This window comes from Copadichromis virginalis, linkage group LG6, assembly GCF_057382275.1.
Source record: "Copadichromis virginalis isolate Kocher_CV1m ecotype Utaka linkage group LG6, C_Virginalis_male_GT1.1, whole genome shotgun sequence".
NCBI lineage: Eukaryota > Metazoa > Chordata > Actinopteri > Cichliformes > Cichlidae > Copadichromis > Copadichromis virginalis.
Window position 1 is genome coordinate 32,587,425 of NC_140623.1, and position 20,013 is coordinate 32,607,437.

Here is a 20,013-nt window from a genome sequence, read left to right on the forward strand (position 1 = left end):
CAAAGGAAAAAATTCCAATCGAGTATACCTTTGTTCCTTTGTTCATGTTCTCAAGTGTTCTTCTGGGAGCCCATAGGTGAACTGAGGGTGTTCTTTATCCAGGGTGTGACTGCAACCACAAAAGGTAGTTCCCATCTTAGACACATGTATAGATTATCAAAACAGCAAGCAAATCTCTCAAATCCTGAAGAAGCAATAAAATAAGTAAATAGAATATTAAATAGTATAAAGCATAAAACTAACACTGGGGTTAGATATACTAAATTGAATTATAGTGTTTACATTCATAGTTTTTCACTGATGGATTTCGACATATTGTGCTGTTTTAGGAGCGTCTTTTGGCATTCTCTAGTTTTTTCTTGATTAGCCGCCCAGAGACAATAGGACATTTATTTTAAATCATGTTCTTCTAAAGTGAATCTTAATCTTAATTGATTCATTTCAAAAGAACACAACTTGATTAAAAGATCACACCGAGCTGTTCTATCAGTACAGAGCTGCTTAATTCATTTCCGGGAACACCAGAGAGGCGTCACATGGAGTCTAGTGACACCTGGCGGTGTAGACAATACACTACACTACACAAAAGGCTAGTGGTAAGTGGAGTTACATGTGCTCTTAGCAGAGGGGTTATGCTATGAAGGAACCTTTGCACAGCCAGGTTTTCTTTGCCTAAACTGGCTCGACAAAACTTCGAAGTCCAGTTGGAGATACGGTATCACCGTTATGAACTTTCTCTGTTAAGAAAGACTTTCTGTTGCATTTTTTTTTTCATTGGGGCAGAAAAAGATTAATGCTGCCTAAAATACTTAATCTTTGGATTTACCGAGGGGTAAAATAAACAGTTTAATTCAAATTATGTTATTCTCAATGCTGTTGTTTATTTTAAGGAGATTGCTGCACATTGCAGCTCTGAAACTTCAAATTTATACATTCAAACATCGCTGTTAATATAGTTTAATAAAGGAGATGTGGAAACTGCTTCAATTTGTCGCCATATGAAGATGAAATTGATTTTACTGATTGAACAGGTGTTCTTTGTGTGTTCTGTATTAACAAAGAAAAAGAAAGAGAGGAGGATGGATGGAGGACAGCTGGAGTCTGGAATCTGGAAGTACAGAGAATTACCACGGAGGAAATGAGGGCAGCTAAGAAGAGCTATGAGGATGAAGAGAGGAAAACTTGTTGGTACAGATGACAGAACTATAGAGGTATGGGAGATGTCTAGGAGAGAGGGCAGCTGGCTTTATAATGGAGTGAAGTGTGGTGCTGATTTTCAAGAACAAGGGTGATGTGCTGTAGGAATTACAAAGGGATAAAGTTGTTAAGGACTTTGCTGATAACAGAGGCTTGCAAAGAACACAACAGATGTGATGTTTGTTTAAGAGTGTTGATGGGGAAGTACAGGAGTTTGCTCCAAGTCAGGAGTTTCACTACAAATCTAGATATCAAAGATATTGTGACAAAGGAGGGATTGTGGTACTGTATGACGAAGTCAGGAGTGGCAGAGACATATTTGAGGGTGGTGCAGGCCATGTAAGAGAACAACAAGACACTAATGAGGTGTGTGGTAGGACTGAGAAATGGGTTCAAGGTGGGAGTGGGATTACTTGTCCACAAGTAAGGAGGAGAGTGCAACCACGGTGGTTTGGGTGGAAATAAATGTCAGGGCTGATATGTGACAAGGAAGATTTACAAGACGATGGATCATCTGCCTCGAGGCAGATGACGTTCTCCACAGCTTGTCCAGATGCTTTCACATCTTTCACAGGTGCTCAGGGTGTACCTGCTGTCATCTGTGAAAAGCACAGTGGTGCCAGTGGTGGATCTAACAATCCCACTATTCTATGGCAAATTCCAATCAGGCTCAGGCTCTTGAGACTGCACTGGAAGACACAGCGAACCTTCTGGAACGTGTCATATTAATGTGTCATCCTGGAGGAGTTGGACTACCTGTGCAACCTTTGCAATTCCAAGTATCGCCTTATGCTACCAGTAGTTACAGATGAAGACGGTAAAGGAAAAAAATGTCAGTGACCTCCACTTGTCAAACCATTCCTGTTTTGGGCATTGTCTGTTTGTTGCTGCTCTAATGCATCTGCTTTGAATTTCATTAACACCAAAGCAGCTGAAACTGCTAGTCTGCTATTTAGCTGACCAGATGAGTATCACAGAGGTTTAATTGACTGTATGCATTTTTGAACAGTGTATAAGTAGGCTAGAGTGTAAGTGCCATCATATAAACCTATCTTCAATTAAACCACAACCCACAGGAGCTAAACAAACAAATAACCGAAATACGTGACTAATACGTGACTAAATTTAAGCCGTTGTACATCAATAAGGATAAATACCAATCAAGAGTATCAAAACAACAAACGAACCTTTGATTGGTGTATAAGCTGAGGACTTAACCAATCAGAATGCACCTCAACTAAAGGGAACCCACCGATTGGTTTGTTGTCACGCGTGCCCCGTGAACGTTGAATCCTGCTGTTTGGGGACGAGCAGTGCAGGCGGTGTTGTGACAAGGTGAGTTAGCTTTTCATTGTCGTATCCCTAAAACATTGTAATAACACGCTGTTTGTGTTTGTGTTCGTGTTCACACACACAGAGCGGGTCTTTAACGTGTGAGCAGCACAGTGTAACTATAACGGTAGCTACTTACGAAACACACGTACGTGCAGCGTCAGTTTTGTAACTGTTCCCTTCAGATGTCAGCTGTAGTGATGGGTCGTTCGCGAACGAAATGGCTCTTAGAGCCGGCTCTTTGACGTGAACGACGCGAGCCGGCTCCTTATCGCGAGCCGGCTCCTTATCGCGAGCCGTCACGTGGTTTTTTTTTTTTTTTTCCTCTCAGCCTCTCTCTCGCACTTTTTTCCCGCTTCACTCTGCACGCGAGCCTTGTGCTTTACGCTGGGCAGAGGGGGGAGGGGCGGTAGTTACACTCAGTAGCACAGGAACAGAGCCAGAGAGAGAGAAAGAGAGGCAGGGACAACAACATTAGAAAGGTATAGTAATCATCCACAACTATTTTCGGTTGCAGATGATAAAGGATTGAGAAAGTTTATTCATGCAGGTCCATATGACAGAGAATGTGCATGTTCTTTTAGTTTTCATATTATAATTTATATTTAATTGTGTTGTGGTTTGCAGTGTTTTGTGTTCTTTTCACTTTAAATTTGTGAAAGGAAAAAGCTGAAAATTTAAATAGTTAAAACTTGAAATGTGAATAGTTGATTTTTATATTATATGATTTATTTATTACATTTTATGTGGAGTGAATAAATAAAAGTATATTTACGGTGGCCCCTAGAGACAAAGCACATATAAACTTCAAATCACGTACGAACTCTGAAGCATGTACAAACTCCAAAACATGTAAAAACACGTACAAACTCCAAAACACGTAAAAACACGTACAAACTCCGAAGCACGTAAAAACTCCGAAGCATATAAAAACTCAGAAGCACATAAAAACTCAAAACACGTACAAAAGACAACAGAAGTGCTCCAGGATGCTGGGCGCAGTGTTGAGCCTTTATCTTGTGGCTACACAAGCCAGCAAGTACCAACGACCGGATTTGGTGTGTGGTAATAACAGGTAAATGAACTTTTTTTTTAATTATTTGAATATATATATGAGTGCCTGTGTATAAATACACAAACAATACACACATGCTTTCAATTGTGTAATTTAAGTGATCTAGTAGCTCTGCTTTGGAAGTTCAGTTCATGCTAGAAATGTGTTTTGGAGTTTGTACGTGTTTTGTCTCTAGGGGCCACCGCATATATTTATATATAAACATATATAAATAAAACCACTTGTTTTTATGTTAGTAATTCCTTTTGTGCATAATTTTATATTATTGTTAATAATAAATTAATTAAAGCAACAAAACAACCTGAAGAGCCGGTTCGGAGCCGAAAGAGCCGGCTCTTTTTAGTGAGCCGAACCGAAAGAGCCGGATCTCTAAAAAGAGCCGGAAATCCCATCACTAGTCAGCTGTGGCTATCGGCCTCTGTCTGTGAAATATTTCTCCCAAAACTAAGGTTTTTAAGAAGATGCGTTAAAGGGATAACACAGTAATTCCTTCACCTGGCGCTTGATCAGCTAACAGGGAAATGTGGTGCATTAAAGGACACAAACTGCTTTTGCTGTCACGTTAGAAAGTGATATTGTAACCTTGTAAACAGGCTGTTTAACCGTAACCGTATTAGGCTACACAAGCATATATATTTTTTACTTTAAATAAATAATTTTAACTGGTGACAAGTTGTTTATTTTGATGATTTAAATCTTTTCTTTTATTTCCTGCTCGTATTTGTTTGTCCTGTACATTTTTCTTTAAATATCTGCCTTTTCTTATTAAGGGCAAAATATAACCAGTATAATGGAAAACGAATTCCCACCAGAGCCCAACAGTGCCAAAAAAGGAAGGGCAATGATTGCTTTGGACGATGACAATGATGATGAAGTTCTCAGGTATGAAGAAAACAAAGTAAATAAGCAGCAATTTATCTTTGCTGCTATTTTGTCATTCAGATAAACGGCTAAGTGTTCTTTTGTGTTGCCCTTCCTGTCCGTTTCTGCTTCACCAAGTCCAACAGACCTGTCTGAGCTGTTGGCCGAGGGGACCAAGGAGGCCCACGACAGAGCAGAGAACTGCCAGTTTGTAAAAGATTTCCTCAGGGGACGCATTAAAAGAGAGCTGTTTAAGGTTTGATTTTTCACTATATAAAGGCAAGAATTAAGGCAGCTAAAGTTGTGAACCAGTGAAAGTAATGAACTACTGTACACAGGAGAGCGTCACACAAAGGTCTTCAGTTTGACCCTGTATATTGAAAGTGCTTAGAGACATAGGCCTACATTTGGTGTTGTCAGTGTGATAAAGTCTCGATCTATGCTTTGCCTTGGTTCTAAGGCATGATCAGAAAAATGCTGCCAAAGAAACTGGCAAAATGTGAGCTGTCTGGAACATCAGTTTATCAAATAAAATCATATTTCACCATTTAACTGTATATTATGTCTAACAGTTTCTGCTAGATGAAACACTTTATGTCTGACTCTGACCCACTTATTCTCCCCTCTTTCCTCCCTCTGCTGTCAGAGAGGCACAGCAGCTCTATATTTTGTCTACTCGGCTATGGAGGAGGAGATTGAGAAGAACAAAGACCATCATCATATCGCTCCAATCTATTTCCCCGTAGAGCTGCACCGGCGTGAGGCCCTGGCCCAGGACCTTGAGTATTTCTATGGAGAAGACTGGGAAAACCAGGTCAGTAGGAAGCATATGGAGGATAAATATGTCAGTCCCAGAGAATGCTGGTCTTTTCTGGCACTTAAGTTATGATTATACAGGTATCATCATCCCAAAAGCTGTATTTAATCAACTGGACTTTCACAGTTGTTCTCTCTCTTCAGATTAGCCTCTCTGCAGGCACCAAGCCTTATGTGGACCGCATCCATGAGGTGGGGGAGAAGGACCCAGTGTTGTTAGTGGCCCACTCCTACACCCGCTACATGGGTGATCTCTCAGGTGGACAGATCCTTAAGAAAGTGGCACAGAGGGCTTTAAAGCTCCCCTCAACAGGAGAAGGTCTCAATTTCTACCAGTTTGAGGGAATCCACAGTCACAAAGGCTTCAAGCAGCTTTACCGAAGCAGGATGAATGAGCTGGAACTGGACGCTGAGACCAAAGACAGGATTGTGGAAGAATCTAATCAGGCTTTTGGCTTCAACATGATGGTGAGGAAACTGCTTATAGGAATTATACAATGTACAGCAATTTGCAAAAAGGTGCATTGTTTGAAAGATAAATTTAAAGTTAATAAATATTTAATTTTATTATTTACAAAAAGGTATTCACAGAACTTGAAGAGCTTGGAAAGACTATCAAAGAGGAGGTCCAAGATGCAGGGTTTGGACACAGTCATGCAGAGATGATGGAGGGTGGAGATATCAACAAGTGTCCATATTATGCAGCTAAAATGGGTAAGAAATGCATCCCCTTTACTGTATTTATGAAATTTTGTTTCTTGCATTTCATTCTGCAGATAGAAAGTTAAAAATTTGGTGCTCAGTTTGATAATAGTTTATAGACTTGCCTTTAAAAGATTGGACAGTGTCATCATGGACTTCAGTTAAAAGGGATCCTTTTAACTGTGGGATGTCTGAGTGCAAAGTGTCAGACCATTCATAGCTACAAAGTTACATGAAGTACCTAATTCAATTATCCTGTTTTTTTCCCTCCTTTTTTCTGTGTTCTCATCTTCATGTCTCCTCTGAACAGCTGTTAGTGGAAATCCTACGCATGCGTGCCAGTTAGCCATGACACTTCTCAGACATCCGCCCTGCCAGGTGGTTCTGGCTGCCTGGATGGCCGCCCTGGCTGGGTTTACTGCCTGGTACTTTATGTGACACAGCTTTCTACTTCAGAAACAGCTTATGTCGGTGAAAGAGCTTTTGCAGTGATGCAGTTGTTTGAAAAGCTATTTTATGATGCATGCACTTTGAGTTAAGCGACACTTTATGGATGTAGAAATATTAAATGCATACTCTTCTGTTATGTTATTAAAATGTTTTTGAACAGTTTTAGTGTTAAGGACTCTTATGAGAGTTGAACACTTGAGGCAAAGTAATCAACCAAGAGAGGACCTTGGTCAGGGAGGACTGTAAATATGCAATAGATTCTAAAAACATGTTTCCACTTTGTTATGGTGGAGTTTTTATTGTATACATTTAAAGATAAATACAGTAAGGTGTGCAAAGACAAAGGAAGAAAAATCTGTTTGAATTCCTTCTGAAGCAACTCAACATTAAAATATTTTGTGAACTAATTCTGTTCTTTGACTTTTTATTGGTCAATTGAAATGTTTAAAGATTTTTTTCTTTCTAATATAAATCGTTTCTTCAACATTTGCATCTGCTATGTTAAAATTCACCAATACTTTGTATGGATCAATTTCAAATCATGTTCTGTGACATGAAAAACATGAAGGAAGAGAAACAAACAAACAAACAAATGTATAAAAGCAAGAGAAAGCCAACAATCCACCCCAGAGGCACATACTGATGAGTCAGATTAAACTGAGTGAGTGCTTATAAATCACGTATTGCGAGTGTTTCTATTGAGTTGATAGGATTGCTGCTGATGTGTAGAATTCACTGGAAACATCTCTGCAGAGTTTTAGGCTGAGAAAGTTCTTACAAATGAGTGTAACTGAAGACATTTGGATTTGAAATGGACACAAATTTTAATGTTCATGTTTTTTTTACCTGAAACACCTGTTGTCAAAACGATCTCTACACACTTAACAGCTTTTGTGGAGCGTTCACTAACTGTGTATCAGGTGCACAAGAAGCCTTCATTAAGCAGGATGTAACTAAGCTTTGAGCTCAATCGTCATGGTCAAACTGACGGGAATGTTTTTGGAGTTTTGAAGGTTTTTGATGCAAAAAGATCCCTAAAGTTCAAACAATTCATTTTGCACACACCATGAATTTTTAAACAGTTTTTGGAAATTTGTTTCCCCCTTACACAATGAGAAATGAATTCAGCATATGCATTATTTCAGTTTTCATTAAAGATCTTGAGTTCTTGCAAGCACGAGACACAGTTCTCCAAACTTTTCTGAAGTCAGCGATTTTAAAGGATTGCATTTTTGTAATTTCATTTCACCCTGAGACTGAAGCAGATTGGTCTGCTTTTCAGAATCAGAATCAGAATGGGGTTTATTGCCAAATGTTGAGCAGGTTTACAACATTAGGAAATTGCTGCGGTGCTTCAGTGCAAACATAGTGTCATAAATAGCACTTAAATAGACATGGAAAAAAATAAAAGTAGGGATAAGAATTAAAAGTGCTACGTGGAAAGATATGTGCATGAGATATACATGAGATATATACATGAGAATAAGAATTAAGAGTGCTACGTTGAAAGATATATACATGAGTGCAGGTGGTGATCAGTGCCAAACATGGAATGATGCAGTGACACAGCGTAGGGTCATGTGTTAGTGGTGGGAACAGTCATATGGTTATTGTTCATGTGTCCAACAGCAGAGGGGAAGAAACTGTTCTTATGGCGAGAGGTTCTGGTGTGAATGGACTGGAGCCTCCTGCCTGAGGGGAGCAGGTCAAACAGACTGTGTCCAGGGTGAGAAGGGTCAGCTGAGATCCGAGCTGCACGCCCCAGTGTCCTGGAGGTGTACAGGTCCTGCAAAGATGGGAGTCTGCAGCCAATCACCTTCTCAGCAGAGCGCACAACACGCTGCAGTCTCTGTTTGTCCCTGATAGTGGCTCCAGCGTACCACACGGTGATGGAGGAGGTGAGGATGGACTCGATGATTGCAGTGTAGAATTGTATCATCATCCATGTTGGCAGGGTGAATTTCTTCAGCTGCCTCAGGAAGTACATCCTCTGCTGGGCTTTCTTGATGACGGAGGTGATGGTGGGCTCCCACTTCAGGTCCTGGGTGATGGTGGTACCCAGGAAGCGGAATGAGTCCACAGAGGTGATGGGGGTGTCAGTCAGGATGATGGGGGGGAGTGGAGCTGTGTGCTTCCTGAAGTCCACAATAATCTCCACTGTCTTCTGGGCATTCAGCACCAGGTTGTTGTGGCTGCACCAGGACACCAGACGTTTCACCAATATCCATTTACTTTGTCTACATTTAGTCCTTCTGAAACACAAAACATGTCGTGTTTTTCATCCACCATCACATTCACCAGACAAACCGTGCCTCTCTTCTGCTCTGTTCTAATATTATGAATACAATCGTTATCCAAATGATTTGCAAATTTCATGATTGTTTAATTTTTGTCACAGTACAAAAAATAATCCAATCAATCTGGAACTGTCAAGATATGTCAGTCTGGACCGAAGTGGTTAACCAACGTTACATTCACAGACCTCCACATGTGGCTAGCTCTGCTAACGCTGCAATTTTGAACTTCTAGACAAACTAAAATCGGTCCAGGTCCATAATAACAGCGTGAAAGCTGTTCTTTCATGAGACACGTAGAGTCACATGTTTTTTGTTTTGTCTTTTTCAAAGAGGAAATAAAAAGCTTTGTGAAGCTGTGGCCATATGTGGCAATATTTCCATGATACATGTTTGTGCAGTGCTTTTCTACTGTTTCTGAGAACTCGGAAAACATTTATAAAAGCTCTTTATCTATGATACACACGCCTTCATATTTGCAAATCACTTTGACATGAGCCAAGAAACCTGGATCAAATCACCAGCTGGTAGTTAACCCGCTCTACTTCTATTTCTGGATGTCAGAAAACATCTTAACCAAGATAGAACTGAAAACTCACAGGTTCTTAAAAACTCAGCAAGAGAAACTGGTCCCAAAGTGACATTTCTTTGAACCAAACCTGAGGCAAAATGTGTGAATAATTCCCTGTTTCTACAGCCAGGATGCCCCAACCCTAGCCCAGTCAAAAACAATGTTGAAGAATACTTTCTTTAATGCATTTTACACAATAACAGAGTTTTTAGGTTTACACTTTAACCTAACACACAAAAAAAATCAACATCAGGAGGGGACAAATTCTTTGGAGCTTGCAGCAAAAAGGACATGTGGTGTCTGACCTGTGGAGCTATCCTATCATGGTCTGATGATGCAACATGACTATTCGGACAATGTTAGGCCAATCTCACCTGATCTTTTATTTCAGCTGCATACATAGTCACCATTTAGTAAACAACTGTTAACCTACCACAGTCCAGATTTTTTTTTTTTTAATGCAATCTTAGTTCTCAACCTTAATTAAGATTAAAAAAATAATAATAAACCAGTAATTTATCAACTGTGGATGATTCAGATCTATGTCAGCTAAAATATCTTAGATATAAAATATAACAGCAAGCGTCCTCCACTGTATAATGTGTTTTCATTTAGAATATTGTTCATGGACAATAGATGCATCTCTTAATATGTTATGTTTTCATAATACTATTCAGAATACCTCACATTTTTTTTCTAAACAAATAATCATTTTAAACTTCCAAACACCTTTTTAAAAGCCTGTTCATCCACCACACGTCCAAAATGAGTAGAGAAATACAGAGTCTCCTGACTGCTGTATCTCTTAAATTTCAGTATGGTCTCATTTACGGAGTCCCCTGTGTCTCCAATGGTCATGACATCTGACACCGGCAGGTACATATCGTGGCGCTTTCCCCAGAAAGTGAGGTGGGACACTTTGAGGGTGGTCTGAGACGGATCCAGATACATCATTCCCACCACCCTTCTGAAGAAGTAACTGGCAGTATACAGCATAGCACCAGCAAACAGAGCTATCCCTGTCGTGTAGCTGACAAGAAAGGTGGAGGCAGCTCCCTGAAAGTAGAGGACGTACACCGGGGGCAAGATGACCACAGTTATTGCAGTTTGGAGGAGTTTGAGCCTGGACACAGCTCTAAGGAGCTTAATGTATGGCAGGGTGTAAATCATAGTGTACTTCTCTGTGGACACATCCGAGTATTTAACAAAGGCTGTGATTTTGGGGATAACAGGTCCATGTAGGTGTTGCTGAATTGGCCTGAGACTTGGTGAACAAGGCTGCAAACTGGAAGGTGTTCGAGCTGCGGGCAGACTTGATCCTCTGGTGAAGGACAGGACGTGGGGAGTTAATCTGCACCGGAGAAGTGACCTGATCTGTAGAAAGATAAATGACATCAAACAGATAAATTCAACATGACATGTTTGGAGACAAAACTGTTATTATGTTGATGATATAGCTAATCAAATATTCTATATTCTAACATCTATGAGAACAAACTGACTACACCACTTAATAAAATAACTCCTGGATCAGCCAACTGATGCATCAAAAATTAACTTTAACACAAACCAAGACAAAACGTACACAAACACCTTAGACTAGATCCCCGTTAACAAAATAACTTTAAAAAATAAGTTTAAAAAAACTGCAAATTCTCTGTCAGTATTTCCTAACATAGTTCATCAATACTGTACATATGGTCTTTAACAATAAAGCTGACTTTGATCTTGCAAACCTTCCCCGTCACTCTTGCTGCTATCCTCCCGTCATATATCACCTCTGGCCTTCATCTCCACCCTGTCTGTACTCTCTACTTCACTTATTTTGTGCACTGTACGTTGCAGTAATATACAAAATATAATATTGTGCAGTTGCTTAAAAAAATACAAGTGGTATACCCAGACGAACACTTGCAGTATATGTACAGCAGCTGTTGTGTAGCCGCTGTGTGGAATAAAACAACCTGAAGGTGCACATGTCTTGACTGAGCTGTCACCAATGACTGTAGAAAACACACAGCCCTGGCACAGCACTAATGACCTTCTGTGGCTAAAAATTAATCTTACTGATAATAAAAGTCAATGCTGGATAAGAGTTTGGATATAAAACGAGGCTTACCATGATCAGAGACCGGCTAAATGAAAGAAAAATGCAAAAACAAGAAAGATGGATCACCAAATGATATGAATGGGAGCTAACAGGAAGCAGTTATGCGGTGCAACCCGGATGTGCTCACCTTTAACGTCTCGGGGGGTTTTTGTTAATGTTTATTTAACTTTTTTTTTTATGTTGTTCCGAGACATCCTGTGAGAAAGCTGTCAATCATCGCTCTGTGACAGCTCAGTAAGAATAATAATTACAATTTTATTATAATTTTGAATACATCAAATTCATTTTGAGGATGTTAGCTTAAATGCGGAAGCATCCACCGGGAAGCGTAAATCAGCAGTTCTCTTCGAGTCACGGGGACTGTCTCTCGGTAATGAGTGTTTTATCGCCGGGCAAAACATGTTCTTATCTCATTTAGGTCGTTTAAAGAAACTAAAATTAGGACAGTAAACGTCCCACACCTTAAATGCGGAACATTTCCTGCCAGGTGCTATCTTCTGCTGTGGGACAGGTGGAGAAGACAAAAAGAGGACAACGATGCTCCAGCTAGGAGATGAAGCCACGCTGTACTCCCTTATCTTCGTGGGGATCCTGCTGGGGACCCGAAGCCCGGTGTGGACAGTGATCATCACCGCCTCCCTCTATCTCTTTCTAGCAATGTTCCGCTTCCCACAGGTACCGTCCAGCCGAACCCAGAAGGTACTCCACCCAGTCAAGGGCACGGCGGGCACGGGCAAGGTGTCGGTGATCGCTCACCGGGGCGGCGGGCACGATGCACCGGAGAACACGATAGCATCTATCTTAGAGGTGAGAGAATGAGGTGGGGAGGGTTTTGGAGCGATTATCCTTCATTTGCCCTTTTTTGTTATGGCCGTGGTTGCAAGGGGAACTACTGCGACGTCTTTAACTTCTGGTATTCACGCCCAGTTTGTATCTGGACAACTTACCAGCACAGAGAACATGCATTTTAAGGCCACCACTCTTCCAGCAGCACCTTGTATCACAATGTTATCAGCCAGTTCCCAACTAGCCAGCCTCGTTTAACTAATCTGCATGTTGAGATAAAGTAAAGATGTGTGAGTAATAATTAATCTAATAGCATCTGGATATGAGTAGTCCCATGTATTGGTTTTAATTTATACAAATAAAGATACCGAATACAGACCACATGCTTATATCAGGTGTATATGAGGTGCGAGTGTTCTGAGCCAGAAATTTGCAAGTCAAAAATACACCTGCTAGTGCTTTTTAGTGTACAGACTTTGTTGCAATGGTGTACACTTTCGAAGAGTATTTCTTAACTGTGATATACCCCCATTTATAGGTCAACACATAGAGAACAGATATACTCAGTTTGCTAGTCAAGTAAAATTTTCTTCAGATGGATCATGGCTTTATGGCTAATTTTGTTGTATAGTAGTTGCAAATTAAGCTGCAAAGTTCATAAGGAAGGTAGGAATGACTTTTGGGTTTTAGGGCAGATTTGTGATCACCAACTCCATCTGAAAAAACATCAAGTGCTGAAAAATTGTCTGTTCTGTTGTAGGCCAGTAAGAATGGGGCGACTGGTGTGGAATTGGACCTGGAGTTCTCAGCAGATGGCGTCCCAATACTGATGCATGATGAGACCGTGGACCGAACCACCAGTGGGTCAGGATTCCTCAGCAAGATGAAAATGTCAGAGCTGGCTAAACTGGATGCAGCTGCTAAACATCGACTCAGGTAAGAAAGAAGCGTATAGTCAGGAAGGCGCAAACAAAGCACACGGTAGTGAGGTGCTTTAATGTGATACAGGTTCTTCCACACTAATATACTAGCAGGTTTAAACATCCACTGAAATAAGGTAATTTTCCCCTCGAAGGGAGGACGTATGTAATCCGCTCAGTTTGTCTGTTTGTTAGCGGTCTAGCGTACACAGAAGCCACAACACAAGATTTAATTTTTAATTTTATTTTGATCAATTTGAGGTTACAAGGTTACACCAAATGTGAAATTCAGTAAAAACTTTGTTATCCACAATTTATAATCTGTCTTTAAACTTTAAAGCAATATACAAGGCATTGTTAGAAATGAGTACCTAGGTGGTCGAGCATTTCACCTTGGCCTTCACTGCGCATGGAGAGAGCTGTACAACACAGTTTTGTTTTTTTTTTCAATGTGACGCCATATGATGTCACAATGACGGCATAAAGTTTTGCAAAATCACACACTGGATGATTATATCTTATCTTAAAGTTGTTACAGCTTATCAATGCCAAAGCTTTCAGCCAGTTCTGCTCCAATCATATGGGTAAAGATAACAAAATACACAGATTCTAGTGTGTAATGTTTCAAGGTCAAAAGTCAGGGTCACACAAATAAGAAAATATTTCAGTTTCTACTGGATCATATCCAACGTTTAAAGTAATATATTAGTCACTGGGGGGCGTATGCATTTTTTAAACTTTAACTTAAATGACTTTACAATAACACAGAAATATAAAAATTATATACTACCATATTAACAATGCTCACTATTCCAACCAATTTGTGCACTGTACCACTGGCAGCAAAACACCCCCGGAGCATGATGCTACCTACCACCATGCTTGACAGATAGTACAGTGTTCTTAGGTTTGAAAGCTTCTCCGTCACTCCTACAAACACATCTCTTGGCATTGTAACCAAAGAGCTCAATCTTTGTCTAATCAGACCATAAAACTTTTGTTTTGAAGGCTTTTGGTTTATCCATGTGGACAGCTGCAAATTGCAGTTGAGCTTGAAGGTGTCAATTTTGGAGCAGTGTCTTCTTTCTTAGTCAGCTCCCTCTCAGTCTATGCTTCACTGTGACACTGGTATTCCAGCAGTTTCCAGTTCATGACAGGTTTGAGCCTCAGTGGTTCCTGGGTTATTTCCTCTCATCTAAGATGGACTGTGTGTGTCTTTGTCCAGACCTTGGCAAAGTGGTTACACATCTGAATAATTCATGCTTATGTATAAGCGTTTTAAACGAATAATTTCAGACTCTTAACAAGAAGTTCATAGGTTTTTGCTTACACAAACCCCAAATTAACCCATTTACACACATGTTCAAATAATACTTTCTCTATGACAGTTTGATTGTGCTGTGTTAGATAAACACTATTTTGCCCGAGGACGGCATGTAGATTGGATGTGCCAAGGATCAAATATCTAACTGAAAGATATAGCCCAGGGAAATATCGGAGCAGGTAAACGGCGGAGAACCGGAAACTTATGCTAGATAAGAGTGAACGAGTATATAAGTGACTTTGGCAAACTGTGTAGTGAGACGTATGAAAGATCACTGGCACAATATAAAAAGAAATCCAGTTAAAACGAGCCTTACTTGTTTTATTTCCACCAGGGACAAGTTTGCAGGAGAGAAGATCCCCACCCTGGAGGAGGCAGTGGAGGAATGCATCAAACTGCAGCTAACCATCTACTTTGATGTCAAAGGTCATCCAGATGAGGTAACGCCAACAAAACTGCCTGCATAACTGAGAGATTGCACATCATCATCGTCACAGTTTGCCCGTGTTGATTTTAGTGATGGCTTGATACAAACTGATCACAAGTCCGCCATTTCTACTTTTTTATTCATTACCAATAGAATGGCACTATAATACATGTCACCACTCTATTAGTTACACAAAACTAATCATTAAAATTAGTTGTGGCAAGCCAGAGTCATACCGGGGAATATCCAGAGAAGAGAAACACTACTAACGCTGACGCACTTTAAGACGTCCAGAACACATGTTCCAGGTTTGTCTGTACTCAAACAAATAACAAACCCCTAAAACGCACACGGACACACACACACACACACAGCTTCTCACAGATTGAGGACAGCACCACTGATAAGCAATGTTTTGTTTGTGTGGTAACATTGTGCATGCTGTTAGACGTTCCTTGTTTGTTTGCTCTTTAACAACCAAATGTAACTTTGTTTGTGTTGGCAACATAAAAACTGAGCCAGGGGCAGTAGTCTCTTAGCTTAAAGTTAGGGTATTCACTCAACTCCTTAAGTGCAGCATTTGCACGTTTTTAAGGAAGGGAAAGCTGCAGTTGTGGTTGGAGGCTCACGTACTGACATTTATGATTTGCGGGCCCGTATGCCTGTGCATACACAGCTGCTAGTTACCACCTAGTGGTCGGAGAGGAACACCCACAAGCAAAAACATTAAATCTGCAAACAGCTGAATGACCTACGATAACCATTTGTTTCTTCTTCCTACTCAGGCAGCCGCAGCTCTAAAGGAATTGTATAAGAAATATCCGGTCCTCTACAACAGCAGCATTGTCTGTTCCTTCGAGCCCAAAGTCATCTACAGGGTAAGACGGCTCATATCTGAAGAGTTTAAAGCTTAGTTCATGTCAGTAAACACACTATTTTTTCAGGGGGGATTTTTCTCTGTGGTTTTCTTCATACGATCTAGTCCAACTAGAGGAAAATTACAATTTAGAAGAAAATACACCGAGGTAAACTAATATGTAGTATAAAGAATCAAATTCCAGACATGAAGAGTTTCTGGTGACTGTCAGGTCACGTAGCACCGTTTGTTCCCAAAGGGGTAATTTCAACGCTGCAATTACACACCCTTAAAAAGTACAAAAGATAAAGATGCACAAAGTTCAGACAGTTTGGCTGCACACAGTGAAACAAAAAAAACACAAGAAGAAATGTAGAAACAAGTTTGTGTGGGTCAGCTTATCTTATTTATCCTACATTAATTAACTTCTGCTATAAACTAGAAGTTCAAAGTTCTCTATGCATGATTATGAACCCTGACCACTTTCAGAACTTTTTTTTTATTTTATTTTTTTTAAACTTGCAGCACATTGGCAACGTGGTTAACGCTGTTGCCTCATAGTATGAAGGTCCTGGGTCCAAATCAAGCATTTGGCCCGGGCCTTTCTGTGTGGAGTTGGCATTTTCTTCCCATGTCTCTGTGGGTTCTCTCTGAGTACTCTGGCTTCCTACCATAGTTTTTGGGGTAGGTTAATTGCTGATTCTAAATTGGCCGTAGGTGTGGATGTAAGTATGCCTCTGTGTTAGCAGTGCGACAGGCTGGAGACCTGTCCAGGGTGTGCAGGGTGGCAGCCGTTACAGGCTCCAGCCGCTCCGCAACCCTGAGTAGGATAAGCGGATATCTGTGTGTTACACTTTGCACCTCCTAGACACATTTAGGTGATGGATTACAAGACTAATTAAACAGGATGAGCACACAGCTCTTAGTGCCTTAGCTCTTGGTTCCTATTTTCATTCATTTGTTACCAATTAAAGTGAACGCTAAGATGACCTGACATCAGCTGACATGTGGCTCAAAGTAGTTTACAGTTTTAATTGTAGTTATTTTTGCACAGTCTAAGAGTTAAGTTAAAAACGTATTGTAATAAATAGTGTTGACTCAGAAAGAGTGGGGAAACAAATACACAAATTGCTTTCTAACAAAACAGCATGCTAATGTTCACCAACACTTTGTGTCTAGATGAGACAGAGTGACCCAGATGTGGTCACGGCACTGACCCACCGGCCTTGGAGCCTGAGCCGGTTCGGGGACGGTGCCCCACGTTTTTCATCGCTGTGGAAACATCACTGGATGACTGTCATGGACATCTTGTTGGACTGGGCACACCATAATGTTTTGTGGAAGCTCTGTGGCGTTTCGGCGTTCCTGATACAGAAGAACTTTGTCTCACAGTGAGTTTTGTAGCTGGAACATACAGTGATATATTCTATATATGCGTTAGATTTCATTAGAATACAGATGTGTTAGAGGTACATTTCAATGGCACTGCTAACTGTCTTATTCCATGCTCGGGTTTATTGTTGTGGATCATCAATAGGAGGAAATCTAAACATTACATATATTTGTATATATTAAGTATCTCACTTTTACATTTATTTTTTTTAAGTTATACCAAAAAAGTTATCGTTGCTTTGTACTCATCCTTAAAAAGTTCTTTTTGGGTCATTCAGACCAGATGAACATCACTCACCGATTGTGTGTCCTGTCTGCAGGGACTATGTGCAGTACTGGGCCCAGAGGGGTGTCGAGGTTGTAGCCTGGACCGTCAACACACAAGTAGAGAAGGAGTATTACCAGGAGGTGCTAAAAGTCAACTACATCACAGACAGCATGGTGGAAGACTGTGACCCTCATTACTGACGTACACATAAATCCACTCCACAAAATGTTGGCATTTATTAAAGATAAAAGAAACTGTCACCCATATGTAAGCTCAAGCAAGAGATCATATACTCCTTTTATTTCCAAGAAGACTGTTTTTCTATGGGTGTATGTTTCCTGAAGAATTTTAACTGGGCGCCATAACAAAATACAAAGTAACAGATTTTATTACGACTAAATCACTTTAATAATGAATAATGATGAACTCGCCTGTTATATTTACAGACTTGTTAATGCAAGGTGCTGGTAATATGTGTCTATAATAGACCTGCAGCAACATGATGTATTCATCCACTCAGGACTACATTGGGGGTTTTGGGGGGGGGGTTTGTTTGTTTGTTTTTTGTATGTTTGTCATGTTAGTTGTGTTTATACAGTCTTTCAGATAATGCAGAGCACTGTGTGCATTTTTTACTCACTAAAATCTAAAGAAATCTACCTTGAGATGATTTTTTTTTTTTTTTTTTGTCATTTATGACATGTGAATACTACTTATTAAAGAAACATACATAAATGCTTTATAGAGCAGCATAGACAAACTAATAATAAGTAGGCTTGGTGATTACTTATGTTGTTAATGTATGGAGAAAACAAACTTTTGTACTGTACTGTATATGAAACCACAAGGACATTTATGAGGGATCAATTGTGGCACAAATACACGAATGGAGTTAATGCATGGCTTTGTGTAAGGCTCGAGTGTTACCAATAACACAGTGCCTGTTTTTAAAGAGTAAACCATTTTTTAGCAGTATGACAGTTTTGTAACTGCTTTACTTGAATGGGTAAAAACTAAAGTTAGACGTTGCTTGATGTTGCTGTTTGTCTGGAAAATCAACCTCGTGCTTTTGCATTTCATATATGCTGAATGTAAAGTAAGCTGGCTTTACTTTTTTTCATCCCTAAACTTGAGTGTAGAATTTCAAAATGTAAATTACACAATTTGGTGTTGCCGTAAGGCTTTAAATGACTTTAATAAGCCTGACTGATTCTAGATTTTTGGGGCTAATGACTGCCAGATTTTGGTGGTCACCACATTCTAGTATCTGATGATATCATTATATCTATACACTGTAGATATTACTGTACAACAGAGGTGGACAATTAATTTTCCTAGGTGGACATATTAGAAACTGGAACGGTTTTGGAGGTAAAATAGATATAAAATTTTTACTCAACCATAAAATCTATTTTTACTAATCAAATTGCTCCAAATAACAGGAAAATGCATCAACAGTTTAAAGTAAGGTGACACGGACTCTCTTGTGAATAACTACTTGATTTTTTTTTTTTTATTTCTTTGTAATAGTTGTGGGAATGTAGAGCTGCTTGGCAGACTGAAAATGTTGGTCTGTCATGTTCTGTGTCGTTATGTGACGGCTCTGGACACTAAAATGGATCAATAAAGGTGAACGGTTTGAGCTGATATCTTGCATCGCATCATTCAGTAAACACAAAAACCTGGACATACTGTCTCAGGAGAACATAAAACTGTTCAGGTGTAGTGTAAAAGCTCATGCATTCACTGTTTGGCCCTGCTGTTAATGCTAAGCTTGTGTAGTGGGGACTGTTGATTATTAGCTTTTGGGCCTGCAGAGTCAGACGATTGACCCAGATAGTGCAGATGAATGGGGGTTGAGTGAGAAGTGTAGTGTTGGATATCACCCTGGTTAAGCCTGTCTGAGCCGCTTCTTGTCCCGGCTGATCTTCAGTTGCTAAATGCAGAATTTCAGCTCAGGCAGTTTGGAGGCACTCAGCTAATTTTTATCTGAGCAAAAGAATCAGTTTACCTGCGTGTTTAAAAAAAAAAGAAAAAGAAAGAAATGTTAGATTTCAGGTAGAAATTATCAAAGGATAACAATGACGATAAGTCCCCAGAGAGATTATGGTGAGTGCCAAAAGCTGATTTAAAAACTAAAGCCCTATCCTTGTTAATAGAGGTTTTTTTTAATGCTCACAATTGGTCAAACATTCGTAATAATTGTCTAATAAATATTTTTGAAGTGTGTAACCAAACCTTCAAACTGCACCAAAATGTAAGTTTCCTGTCAGCTTTCTTTATTACTGTCAAAGCGCCTGGAGATCTGCGAATTTGGTTTAATAGGTGAAAGGTGAGCGCTTCGCGGCTCCTAAAACCCGGCCTGAGGGGCGTTTAGTGACGTCACGCACAGGCGGACTAACCAGAAGTAAATAGAAACAACGCGACCGGAAACACAGCAGCTCCGACTTCAAAATAAAAGGCTTTTCAAAGTGTGGAAAAATTTTAAGATCCCTAGAAATGAATGCAATTAATTAATCGCAAGGTTAGGAAACAGTATGTAAATATTAAGTTTAACACAACAAAAATATACTTAAAATAGCATGAAGCTCAGTGAACTAGAAAACAATGAAAAAAAAATCTTAAAAAGGTC

General features: G+C 39.9%; 3 protein-coding genes and 1 long non-coding RNA gene across 7 annotated transcripts in view; 2 read left to right on the plus strand and 2 right to left on the minus strand.

Annotated features, from left to right (window-relative positions):
• The window catches only part of LOC146708160 (uncharacterized), a 29,606-nt gene extending 26,765 nt beyond the window's left edge, over positions 1-2,841 (minus strand). For all 3 annotated transcript variants that reach the window (XR_014920935.1, XR_014920933.1, XR_014920934.1), the window contains exons 1-3: positions 2,669-2,841; positions 2,450-2,559; positions 29-109 (exon numbers count right to left, since the gene is read on the minus strand). This is a non-coding gene — a long non-coding RNA (uncharacterized LOC146708160). The remainder of the gene's footprint in view (positions 1-28; positions 110-2,449; positions 2,560-2,668) is intronic.
• Positions 2,467-6,840, plus strand: hmox2a (heme oxygenase 2a). 2 transcript variants are annotated; one of them, XM_085459920.1, is made up of 7 exons: positions 2,467-2,532; positions 4,375-4,486; positions 4,604-4,721; positions 5,112-5,279; positions 5,426-5,749; positions 5,863-5,995; positions 6,294-6,840. In XM_085459920.1, the coding sequence occupies exons 2-7, from the start codon at positions 4,395-4,397 to the stop codon at positions 6,419-6,421; spliced, it is 963 nt and encodes a 320-aa protein (XP_085316046.1). In that variant the 5' UTR covers positions 2,467-2,532; positions 4,375-4,394; the 3' UTR covers positions 6,422-6,840. The 2 variants fall into 2 exon arrangements, with proteins under 2 accessions (XP_085316046.1, XP_085316047.1); XM_085459921.1 differs by lacking the exon at positions 2,467-2,532 and adding an exon at positions 2,948-3,011.
• Positions 6,841-8,795: 1,955 nt separating this feature from the next.
• Positions 8,796-11,556, minus strand: tmem186 (transmembrane protein 186). The gene is made up of 2 exons (XM_085459925.1): positions 11,418-11,556; positions 8,796-10,672 (listed from the first exon to the last, which is right to left on the minus strand). Exons 1-2 carry the CDS (start codon positions 11,418-11,420, stop codon positions 10,007-10,009), a joined length of 669 nt encoding a protein of 222 aa, XP_085316051.1. The 5' UTR covers positions 11,421-11,556; the 3' UTR covers positions 8,796-10,006.
• A 66-nt stretch (positions 11,557-11,622) lies between these two features.
• On the plus strand, positions 11,623-19,028 carry gde1 (glycerophosphodiester phosphodiesterase 1). The gene is made up of 7 exons (XM_085459924.1): positions 11,623-11,778; positions 11,896-12,215; positions 12,955-13,130; positions 14,773-14,878; positions 15,651-15,743; positions 16,901-17,112; positions 17,434-19,028. Exons 2-7 carry the CDS (start codon positions 11,946-11,948, stop codon positions 17,579-17,581), a joined length of 1,005 nt encoding a protein of 334 aa, XP_085316050.1. The 5' UTR covers positions 11,623-11,778; positions 11,896-11,945; the 3' UTR covers positions 17,582-19,028.
• The last annotated feature ends 985 nt before the right edge of the window (positions 19,029-20,013 follow it).

Bases quoted from the DNA above. Each gene is read 5' to 3' on its own strand.
- hmox2a (XM_085459920.1), top strand. From the start codon at position 4,395: ATGGAAAACGAATTCCCACCAGAGCCCAACAGTGCCAAAAAAGGAAGG. The intron at 4,487-4,603 runs GTATGAAGAAAA...TGCTTCACCAAG, and splicing joins AATGATGATGAAGTTCTCAG to TCCAACAGACCTGTCTGAGC. The intron at 5,280-5,425 runs GTCAGTAGGAAG...CTCTCTCTTCAG, and splicing joins GAGAAGACTGGGAAAACCAG to ATTAGCCTCTCTGCAGGCAC.
- gde1 (XM_085459924.1), top strand. From the start codon at position 11,946: ATGCTCCAGCTAGGAGATGAAGCCACGCTGTACTCCCTTATCTTCGTG. The intron at 12,216-12,954 runs GTGAGAGAATGA...GTTCTGTTGTAG, and splicing joins CGATAGCATCTATCTTAGAG to GCCAGTAAGAATGGGGCGAC. The intron at 13,131-14,772 runs GTAAGAAAGAAG...TATTTCCACCAG, and splicing joins GCTGCTAAACATCGACTCAG to GGACAAGTTTGCAGGAGAGA.